Source organism: Hyla sarda, unplaced genomic scaffold (assembly GCF_029499605.1).
Source record: "Hyla sarda isolate aHylSar1 unplaced genomic scaffold, aHylSar1.hap1 scaffold_654, whole genome shotgun sequence".
NCBI lineage: Eukaryota > Metazoa > Chordata > Amphibia > Anura > Hylidae > Hyla > Hyla sarda.
In genome coordinates this window covers 146,514-158,377 of record NW_026610669.1, presented here as the reverse complement: position 1 = coordinate 158,377, position 11,864 = coordinate 146,514, and the positions used below count along the sequence as shown (strand labels likewise).

General features: G+C 53.8%; 1 protein-coding gene across 1 annotated transcript; it reads left to right on the top strand.

Moving 5' to 3' along the window:
- Nucleotides 1–2,347: 2,347 nt before the first annotated feature.
- Nucleotides 2,348–8,640, top strand: NRBP1 (nuclear receptor binding protein 1; the record flags this gene model as incomplete). Its single annotated transcript, XM_056554282.1, has 12 exons — nt 2,348–2,405; nt 6,315–6,398; nt 6,547–6,605; nt 6,873–6,971; nt 7,146–7,278; nt 7,359–7,461; nt 7,566–7,616; nt 7,762–7,897; nt 7,980–8,033; nt 8,193–8,256; nt 8,364–8,419; nt 8,503–8,640. Coding segments are annotated over 12 exons (996 nt in total), but the record flags the coding sequence as incomplete, so codon positions are not given.
- Nucleotides 8,641–11,864: the final 3,224 nt, after the last annotated feature.

The following is an 11,864-nucleotide window of genomic DNA, read 5'->3' as shown; positions in this document are numbered from 1 at the left end:
ACCCTCTCCCTGTTATTGGTTGTGGGGGGTGTACTGCAGTTCAGCTGTTTAGGCAGACTCAGTATTTTTATTTTTCTCTCACCAGCCGAACCTGTTCAGCCGCACAGCCCCGCTGCTGCAGCCACACAGCCCCCACTCTCTGCTCACATCCCCGCTGCTGCAGCCACACAGCCCCCACTCTCTGCTCACATCCCCGCTGCTGCAGCCACACAGCCCCCACTCTCTGCTCACATCCCCGCTGCTGCAGCCTCACAGCCCCCACTCTCTGCTCACATCCCCGCTGCTGCAGCCACACAGCCCCCACTCTCTGCTCACATCCCCGCTGCTGCAGCCTCACAGCCCCCACTCTCTGCTCACATCCCCGCTGCTCCAGGCACACAGCTCCGCTCACATCCCCGCTGCTGCAGCCACACAGCCCCCACTCTCTGCTCACATCCCCGCTGCTCCAGGCACGCAGCTCCGCTCACATCCCCGCTGCTCCAGCCACACAGCCCCCACTCTCTGCTCACATCCCCGCTGCTCCAGGCACACAGCTCCGCTCACATCCCCGCTGCTCCAGCAACACAGCCCCCACTCTCTGCTCACATCCCCGCTGCTCCAGGCACGCAGCTCCGCTCACATCCCCTCTGCTCCAGGCACGCAGCTCCGCTCACATCCCCGCTGCTCCAGCAACACAGCCCCCACTCTCTGCTCACATCCCCGCTGCTCCAGGCACGCAGCTCCGCTCACATCCCCGCTGCTCCAGCCACACAGCCCCCACTCTCTGCTCACATCCCCGCTGCTCCAGGCACGCAGCTCCGCTCACATCCCCGCTGCTCCAGCAACACAGCCCCCACTCTCTGCTCACATCCCCGCTGCTCCAGGCACGCAGCTCCGCTCACATCCCCGCTGCTCCAGCCACACAGCCCCCACTCTCTGCTCACATCCCTGCTGCTCCAGGCACGCAGCTCCTCTCACATCCCCGCTGCTCCAGCAACACAGCCCCCACTCTCTGCTCACATCCCCGCTGCTCCAGGCACGCAGCTCCGCTCACATCCCCTCTGCTCCAGGCACGCAGCTCCGCTCACATCCCCGCTGCTCCAGCAACACAGCCCCCACTCTCTGCTCACATCCCCGCTGCTCCAGGCACGCAGCTCCGCTCACATCCCTGCTGCTCCAGACACGCAGCTCCGCTCACATCCCCGCTGCTCCAGCCACACAGCCCCCACTCTCTGCTCACATCCCCGCTGCTCCAGGCACACAGCCCCCACTCTCTGCTCACATCCCCGCTGCTCCAGGCACGCAGCTCCGCTCACATCCCCGCTGCTCCAGCCACACAGCCCCCACTCTCTGCTCACATCCCCGCTGCTCCAGCCACACAGCCCCCACTCTCCGCTCACATCCCCGCTGCTCCAGCAACACAGCCCCCACTCTCTGCTCACATCCCCGCTGCTCCAGCCACGCAGCTCCGCTCACATCCCCGCTGCTCCAGCCACACAGCCCCCACTCTCTGCTCACATCCCCGCTGCTCCAGCCACACAGCCCCCACTCTCTGCTCACATCCCCGCTGCTCCAGGCACGCAGCTCCGCTCACATCCCCGCTGCTCCAGGCACGCAGCTCCGCTCACATCCCCGCTGCTCCAGGCACGCAGCTCCGCTCACATCCCCGCTGCTCCAGGCACGCAGCTCCGCTCACATCCCCGCTGCTCCAGCCATGCTGCCCCGCTCTCTGCTCACATCCCCGTTGTTCCAGGCACGCAGCCCCACTCTCCGCTCAAATCCGCGCTGCTCCAGCCACACAGCCCCGCTGCCCTTCACCATTCGCACAGCCCTGCCCCCTTTCATCAGCCGCACAGCCCCTCCGCTTACATCCCTGCTGCCTCCAGTTGCACAGTCCTGCTCACATTCCCGCTGCCTCCTGCCGCACATCCCCGTTCTCGGCTCACAGTGCCCATGGCTGTCAGCGGAGAACAGGGGTTACAGCCACAGGGATGAAAGGTCTGGTCTCGATAGCTGTGCTTTGGGCACTGTGAGTGGCGGAGAGCGGGGATGTGAGAGGCAGCGGGAATGTGAACGGCAGGGCTGTTCGGCTGGAGGCAGGGGATGTGAGCAGGAGTGAGTTGCAGGGCTGTGCGGCTGGAGGCAGCGGGTGAGCGGTGGGGATGTGAGCTGGGCTTGTGCGGCTGGAGGCAGTGGGGATGTGAGCAGGGCTGTGCGGCTGGAGGCAGCGGGTGAGCGGCGGGGATGTGAGCGGGTGTGTGGCGGAGCTGTGCGGCTAGAGGCAGCTGGTGAGTAGTGGGGATGTGAGTTGGGCTGTGCGGCGGGGATGTGAGCGGGGCTGTGCAGCTGGAGGCGGGGATGTGAGCAGGGCTATGTGGATGGAGGCAGTGGGGATGTGAGCGGGGCTGTGCAGCTGGAGGCGGTGGGTGAGTGGCGGGGATGTGAGCAGGGCTATGTGGATGGAGGCAGTGGGGATGTGAGTTGGGCTGTGCGGCGGGGCTGTGCAGCTGGAGGCGGCGGATGAGTGGCGGGGATGTGAGCAGGGCTATGTGGATGGAGGCAGTGGGGATGTGAGCGGGGCTGTGCAGCTGGAGGCGGCGGGTGAGTGGCGGGGATGTGAGCGGGGCTGTGCGGCTGGAGGCAGTGGGGATGTGAGCGGGGCTGTGTGGCTGGAGGCAGTGGGGATGTGAGCGGGGCTGTGTGCCTGGAGGCAGTGGGGAGTGGCAGGGATATGAGTGAGGCTGTGCGGCTGGAGGCAGTGGGGATGTGAGCGGGGCTGTGCAGCTGGAGGCGGCGGGTGAGTGGCGGGGATGTGAGTGAGGCTGTGCGGCTGGAGGCAGTGGGGATGTGAGCGGGGCTGTGCAGCTGGAGGCGGCGGGTGAGTGGCGGGGATGTGAGTGGGGATGTGAGCGGGGCTGTGTGGCTGGAGGCAGTGGGGATGTGAGCGGGGCTGTGCAGCTGGAGGCGGCGGGTGAGTGGTGGGGCTGTGTGGCTGGAGGCAGCAATGTGAGCGGAGGGTTCGGCATGTGAGAACGATCTTCGGGATGAAAAATACTGGGTGTGCAGGCTCAGCATTTCCATCAGCTTGTCTGGTCACATTCGGCTACCGGGCACAGTTTTTTCCACTACATTGACTTTTGACCTATTGGTGACTACAAAAATAGTCTTTATCTGGGCCCCAAGATAAGACAAGACCCATCCCGCAGAGGTCAGGAAGGTCGTAAGCTGGAGCTATTCTGGCTGCTTGTAGCCTCTCAGACTGAGGTCTTCCTCCACGCTCTGGACACTTCTTTGGTTTTCTCTATAAAAGCCCACACATCAGCGGGCAGTGGCCCCAAAATTAATCATCCAATGTTGTAGTGTGACTATACTGACCACAAGTGCTGGTCACATGACTTCAATGAGCATTCTGGGGTCCTGTGTTCCTTTGATGACCAATGGGGTCACCTCATAAACATGAGGACAAGATATTATCAAACTTCAGTGACCATCAGGGGCTTCCTCCTTGGGTGCCTTGTGAGCAAAGTTGCTATAAATGATCAGGTGATCTGTGACAATTTGTGACTCCCCATGTCTCCTATGGCCACCTTGTGACCACAGTTACAATGAATGATGTTCCATATGACTACGGTGACCATTTGGCGCTCCCCCATGTCCCCTTGGGCCGCCTTGTGAGCACAGTTACTATAAGTGGTCTTTGGGTGAATTCAATGACCACTTGGGGCTCCCCCAAGTCTCCTATGAATGACCATTTTAGGCTCCCTCATGTCTCCAGTGACCACCTTGTGACCATAGTTACTATTAATGATGATTAGGTAATCTCGGTAATCATCCCACTCCCCAGGTCTCCCATTAGGGATCTCCCATGTCTCCCGTGAGTAATGTTCCTTTCCTATGTCTCCAAAGATCATTCATAGTAACTGTGCTCCCAAGGTGGTCGTAGGTGAAATGAGGGAGCCCCAAATGGTCATTGAAGTGACCTGAAGTAGATTCATGGTAAAGATGATTACAAGGTGGTCATAGGTGACATTGGAGAGCCTTGAATAGTCACTGAAGTCGCCTGAGCATCATTCATAGTAACTGTGCTCACAAGGCGATGTTCAGTGACCATCAGAGGCTCCCTATGTCTCCTATGATCGCCTTGTAACCATAGTTAATAGGAATGTTCATTTGACTTCAATGGCCATGTAGGGCTCCTCTATGGCTTTCCCATGAGATGTTTGCTATGAATGATGTTCAGGTGACTCCAATGACCATGTGGGAATCTCCAATGTCTCCTATGACCTAGAGCTGGGCGGTATACCGGTTCATACCGAATGGTAACATTTTGGTGTAGCACGAAATGACTTTTAACCCATACCGCAATACCGGTTTGGCCCCTACCCCTCGGGAATTAATGAATTATCAGCCCAGTGCTGCGCTGTCCCCATTGGGGAACTAATCATATGTGACCCCCCCACCCCAATTAATTATCAGCCCAGCGCTACTACTCACATGTCACCTGCAAGTGCTGCCCTCCTGGTCCTCCTGTTTGTTGCAGCTGCCGGCGCTGACACACTATACCAGTGGTCTTCAACCTCCAGATGTTGCAAAACTACAAATCCCAGCATGCCCGAACAGCCGTTGGCTGTCCGGGCATGCTGGGAGTTGTAGTTTTGCGACATCTGGAGGTCCGCAGATTGCAAACCACTGCTCTATACTGTATCCCTATGCCAGGGCTGCAAAAGATAAACAAAATAAACTTTAAAGGAAAACTGTCAGATATTTTCTCCCACACTATCCACAGGTACTGGTGGATAGTGCGGGAGACGCTGATTAAAACGAGCCCCACCTTTGTCGGATTCACCCGGCCGTTCTCCCGCAATTGTAGTTTTATTATCCGTAGACATCTTCTGTAACTGGCACGGGCGGGGCTTCGGCGCTTAACTGGCACTGACGTCAGCGGGGCTTATGAATATTCATCCCCCCAGTTAGGAGCGGCAGAGAGAGGGAGAACTGGAGGGAGGGGGGATGAATATTCATAAGCGACGCTGACGTCAGTGCCAGTTAAGCGCCGAAGCCCCGCCCGTGCCAGTTACAGAAGATTTCTACTGATAATAAAACTACAATTGCGGGAGAACGGCGGTGCAGATCCGACCAAGGTAGGGCTCATTTTAATCAGCGTCTCCCGCACTATCCACCAGTACCTGTGGATAGTGTGGGAGAAAATATCTGACAGTTTTCCTTTTACTCACCTTCCCCGTCTGTCCGGACTTGCTTCCCAGGGAATGGAACGTTGGACAACCGTCAGCCTATCACCAGCCGCAGCGATGTTCCGCCTCGGCCGGTGATAGGCTGAGCCCACTGTCATGTAAGAAGCCAGCCAGAGCTTCTTACATGACAGTGGGCTAAGCCTATCATCGGCTGAGGCGTGACATCGCTGCGGCCGGTGATAGGCTGACGGTTGTCCGACGTTCCCGTCCCCAGTTTATGGCCGACATGGCCGGAACATGCGTGAGTTTATTTTGTTTACCTTTTGCAGCCCGGGCATTGGGATACCGCACAGTATAGAGAGTGTCAGCGCCGGCGGCCGCAACAAACAGGAGGACCAGGAGGCAGCGCATGCGGGTGACATGTGAGTAGTACCCCGATCGGTACAGTGCAGCGCTGGGCTAATAATTAATTTTGGGGGAGGGGGGGGGGGGGAATACCGTTATATACCGTGGAACCGCCATAAGTTACAAAAATACCGCAATACACATATTTGGCCATACCGCTCAGCCCTACTATGACCACCTCGTGAGCAGAGTTACTATGAATGATGTTCAGTTGACTCCAATGACCATCAGGGGCTCTCCAATATCACCTATGACCACCTTGTGACCACACTTACTATGAACTGATCTTCAGCTGACTTCAATCACCATCTTGGGTCTCCAATGACCACCTCGTGAGCACAGTTACTATGAATGAATGATCAGGTGAGTCCAGTGACCATCAAGGACTCTGCAATGTCTCCTATGACCGCTTGGTGACCACATTTACCATAAATGATCCTCAGGTGACCTCAATGACCATTCCACACTAGGATGACCACAGATTTCCTTCACGTAACTTCAGTAGCTTTCTTAGGCAGCTAAGTTGCTCTATTGTCCGTACAACTCTTTGGACACTCCTGTTGGCCATAAGCTTTGTGGGCATCAAGTATGTTGGGCTGTAGGACTGGTTTCCGGTTGCTGTGATGATTGTGGTGGGTAGTGAGGATTTCCGTATTTAGCGCTGTGTATATACTGTAGATTAGGTTGCTTTGTAGATCCTTGTGAGTTATATCTGAGCAGTTTTGTTCCTTTCTTCAGTGGCCCCAGATACAATCAACAACCATGTGAAGACCTGTCGGGAGGAGCAGAAGAACCTGCATTTCTTTGCGCCTGAATATGGAGGTAAATGCCCATTGGGCCAGTACAGTGGATGATGATGTCTCTGGTGCATAGATGGGCACAGGTCTTGTGTTTGTGCTGGTTCTGGAGGTTGTTGGGTCTGAGGTCTCCAGCCATGTAATGCTCAGCATTGTGACTGCTTCTTTTACAGAGGTGACCAATGTCACTACCGCTGTGGACATCTACTCCTTTGGGATGTGCGCGCTGGAGGTGAGCTAACGGCAGAGGACTCCCCACTCGGGGCCCCTTGGGGGGGCGATGGTAGGGGAGGGAGGCGGGGAATGTGTTGATATTTTGGTCTGACATTCTCTAGGGTGACACTTTTATTGGATTGGGAGGTTGTAGAAGATCCCGAGATATTATGTCCTGGGGTTGGGGCCACTGTTTTCTTCCATAATGACCTAAAGATTTCTCAAAATGTAGAAATAATCTCCAATGTTTTCTGTGCTTCCTGTAATTCTGTCCGTTTGTCTGCAGATGGCGGTACTGGAAATCCAGGGGAATGGAGAGTCATCGTATGTCCCCCAGGAGGCTATAAACAATGCCATCCAGTTTCTGGAGGACCCACTGCAGAGGGTGAGTATCCTGGAGGGCACCCCCGGCCTCCCCGCTGATCTCTACCAGTTGTGTACAGGTCCCATGGTATATGACCCAGCTTTGGGAGGCTCCATGGTGGCTGATGATGTGTCCCCCCATATATACAGTGTGGACTCCAAGTCTCATCTACTTCATTACATCCCTTTACGGTAGGAATTTATCCAGAAGTGTCTGGAGATGGACCCTAGTAGACGCCCCACAGCCCGGGAACTGCTCTTCCATCAGGCCTTGTTTGAGGTGCCGTCTCTGAAGTTGTTGGCGGCTCACTGCATTGTGGCTCATCAGCGTAAGCCGTCTATACCTGAGCTGCACTTGTGTCTCTCTTATTCCGGTTCTCGTGTCTGAAGCCTTCGTCTCCTCCTACAGATATGATCCCTGAAAACGCCTTAGAAGAAATGACCAAGAACAGGGACATGAGCGCCATCCTAGCCGAGATCATTCACATCGACCGGGTTGGGGTACAGATGATGTGAGTATTCGTGGACTGTACGTCCGCTCCGTCATTAGTTCCAGTCTACGTGAGGCAGGCGCCATATCATGAATGGTTGAAGTAAAGCTGCTTCTTTCCCTCAGGTTCTCACAGAGCCCCGCTCTGGAGCTGGACAAGTTTCTAGAAGACGTCAGGTAACGTGGACAAAAGCATTTGCATGTAAATAACGGCGGGATGGGTCCACTGCGGCAGAAATGGAAGAGCGGCCCAGTATATTATCCATAGGCTTCAGCCTGCTGGGTGTTGTAGTAGGTCACGCCTTTATTTCCTGTCCTGTAGAAATGGCATTTACCCCCTGACCGCGTTTGGAATTCCCCGGCCTCAGCAGCCACAACAAGAAGTGGTAAAATCCCCCGTCGTCCCTCCTTCTGTGAAGACCCCAACTCCCGAACCAGCTGAGTTGGAGACACGGAAGGCGAGTTGTCTGCTTCATGGAGTTGTAGACTGTTAATGGACCTGACCCGCAGAGCTGACACTCTATCCTTTGTGTTGTGCAGGTGGTTCAGATGCAGTGCAACATCGAGTCTGTTGATGAAGGAACGAAGCACCACGTAAGGCTCCATCTATAAAATGTTCTGTCTTTCATTCCTGCCTTGTAGTCCTTTTCCATGTGTAGAGAAGAGTCCACAGAGACCACCCCCTCTGCCCAGTATGTTTGGAAGAGAAGCCGTATACATATATACTTACTGCTTGTCTCTTCTGACTCTTAGGTGACTTTATTACTTAAGCTAGAAGACAAGCTGAACCGACACTTGAGCTGTGACGTGTTACCCAGTGAGTATGTAGCAGAGGAGACTTCTTGTGTGGAGCCGTCATACGCTTCTCGCTCGTTCTCCTGATCTTATGTTTTCTGTCAGCATTAACCTGTTTGTCTTTTGTAGATGAGAACATCCCGGACCTGGCAGTGGAGCTGGTACAGCTGGGCTTTGTCAGCGAGGTGAGGCCCTTGGGTAGGGGGGGGGGGGGGGGTCAGGACAGTCGCGTGCAGGGCTCCCGGTACTAATGTCCTTCACTTTTCAGGCTGACCAGAGCAGACTAACCTGTTTACTTGAAGAAGCTTTCAATAAATTCTACTTTGCTCGGAATGGAAACCTCATGGCTGTTACAGTGTCGTCATAGCAATTACTAGTATCCGCAGGCTGGACGGGTACCCGAACCGCTCTGCAGTCGGACATCCATTCTCCTCTGTCTACATGTACACTATGCGGGATGCTGGAAGATACATCACCCGACTCATCCATGATAAAGAACTCACCATGTCGATGGCAGTGTGCCATTACTGTCCTGGCCAGACACAGGTGCCAGCATGACAGTAGACTTGGTACTTCTCTGGCTGCACGTGGTGGGCAGTGGTGGACTGAAAGCAGACATAGGGCCATCATGACCATGAACAGAAGTTCACATCAGTGTTTTGGCTTGTTCAGGACAATCTTTTCAAACAGCATTGTGATTGTGGTCTCTGAGCTGTCTTGTTTGGACGCAGAAGTTGATAGTAGCGTGTCTGCAGTGTTGACCCTGTCCTGTCTGGATTCTGAGGTTGATACTAGCATTTCAGTGGTCTCTAGCCTATCCTGTCTGGACAAAGAGGTCACAGCGGCCTCTAGCTTGACCTGTCTGGATGCAAAGGCTGATAGTAGCATGTCAGTGGTCTCTGGCCTATCCTGTCTGGACCCAGAGGTTGGTAGTATCCTGTTGGCGATCTCAAGCTTGATATGTCTGAATGCAGTGGTTGGTGGTATCATGTTGGTGGTCTCGAGCCTATTCTGTCTGGATGCAGAGGCTGGTAGTAGCATGTCCGAGGTCTCGAGCCTGATGAGTCTTGACGTCAAGGTTGGTAGTAGCATGTCAGGGGTCACAAGACCGATCTATCTGGACGCGGAGGTTGGTAGTAGCATGTCAGGGGTCACAAGACCGATCTATCTGGACGCGGAGGTTGGTAGTAGCATGTCAGGGGTCACAAGACCGATCTATCTGGACGCGGAGGTTGGTAGTAGCATGTCAGGGGTCTCGAGCCTGATCTGTCTGGACACGGAGGTTGGTAGTAGCATGTCAGGGGTCTCGAGCCTGATCTGTCTGGACACGGAGGTTGGTAGTAGCATGTCAGGGGTCTCGAGCCTGATCTGTCTGGACGCGGAGGTCTACAGTTGTGACTGTAGTCTCTGGGTTGACCTGGCCGCACATCAATGCTCCGCAAATGGTTTACACAGCAGTAATGGTCTGTTAATCATACATGATAGCACTCCCTTGTGGATTTTGGGTGGGGGCAGGGTGACGTTATGAGTTAGTTATGAATAGGGCGGTGAGAGCATCATGTTGGGGCTCTGTTCTGGAGGATTATCCACCATTTTATCCGGGTGATGGGACAATCATATCTTGCTATATTCGGGGTGGAACAGTGTAGGATGTTGGGGAGGGGGACCATGGCTTCCTGCCTGCCTTGTCATGCTTTTCATCCAAACCGAGTAGCTGTCACTGGATGACGCCTCCTAGTGTTCAAGCTGTAGCTTTCCTGTGTAGTGTTTACAGCCATGACTGGTCCAGCTTTGTGTGGGGAGGTTGGGGTGAGCCCATTGGGATGTGGCTGTGGGGCTCAGCCTTTCTGTGCTGTATATTTGGCTGGGGCCTTAGTATTGGAGGATGATGTTTGAGGAGGATGGGCGGTGTCTCTGGTCGGAAGTGTTAGGGACTGTTCTACGTTAATGTATGGACGCTTGTATCAAGATGACTGTAGGATGGGTTCATGTGAGCGACAGCGGTCACATGAGCTGCATTAACTGCTTCCGTGCTGGATCCTAGTTTAGCCATACTGTGAGGGGGGGAAATGGCGCTCTATAGCTTTGCACACTATGAACCTAACTTGTATTTCTTTTACGTGATGTCATTTTTATTTGTAACTAATAACTTTTTTTTTTTCTCTGTAAATAAACTTGAAGTTTGTTGTATTTAACTTCTGTGTTTGATAAGAGCAAATGGGGATCATGGCGTTTGGCTTCCTTTCCTTAAGGTAGAGGACACCTTTAAATGTGTTTCCAGTAGACTGTACATAAGAGTCTTTAGTCGTCCATTCTCCATAGTATGTTACAAGAAAGTCGAGTGAAGCTCGGTCCCGGACGAGCCCCCAGTAGTCCTTTCCTGAGATGGATCCTTTTTTGTCACTCCTAAATGTTTCCGATATTTATAAATGTCCTCTGCCTGTAGTGAAAAAGTCCTGGCCGTCTCTCCAGTCCTCAGTTAAGTCATCCAGTATATTGTATGGTGATACTGGTTCAACGAGAAACTGCTTTCTGAGCAGTCCATGTGACTTGGCCCTTCCGGCCATTCATAAATACATTGGAATCACCAGGACTTGCAAAATGAGTCCTCCGACATGACCTGTAGTTAGAGAAGATGACTATCGTGTCCATCTCACCTTCAGACATAAACAAGTGTCTGACAGGCCCCATATATACCTAAATATGCACCAAAGAGAAGTTGGGATGGAATAAATCTTTCTATGTGTGAATTCGGGGCCTCTATCCAAGAAACCATTGTGAGATACGGTTAGGATACATGGAGGCTCTAATAACCTGTTGGGTACCTCTAGCCTGGATACAAGATGAGATACGGTTGGGATACATATAGGTTACAGGTTTGTTGTAGCGTCCTGCAGCACATTTGCCCACAGATGTTACAGCGGGGCCTGTAGATCCTACACACTCAGGTATTTGAAGGTGGCGCCATTAATGCTGGATCTGGCAACCAAGTAGGACAAAGATGTGTTACAATCTGGTGGAAACATTCCTGGGGATCTACTCCACTGTTAGACATCATAAGGATAGAGGATGAGATGTGTGAACGTGAGGGTTCCTCTGCTGAACAACCACTAAACCCCAAGTGATCTCCCACAGCACTCGGCGTTCTAAACAAACGCTGAGTTCCTGCGGCAGTGGTCGTGATCACGTCATCACGTCACTTCCCCCCCCCCCCAATAGACATTAATGGAGGGGATGTGGTGTGACATTACAAGGGGGTGTGCCCGTGACAGCACAACCACTTGTGCAGTAACCCGCTGTTTGTTTAGAACGCTGGGTGCTGCGGGAGATTGCGGGGGGGGGGGGGGGGGGGGTCAGCTGACATCCTCTATCCTTTGGATAGGGGATAAGATACCTAGCAGGGGATTACCCCTTTAAACTGCAGACAACATATGACTAAGCGCGTTTTGTGCTTGAAACGCGTAACTTCCTGTGTCTGTCTTTATCGAATAAACATGGATTTTATTTGCACCAAGAGCTGGATTCCATATCTCTCTCTGTTTTCTACTTGCTCCAGTGTCGTCCAGCACCTGGATCCGTGCTCCATCTCTCCGGGCAGGGTGAGCTGGTTGTGTGTCTTCCTAGGTTTCT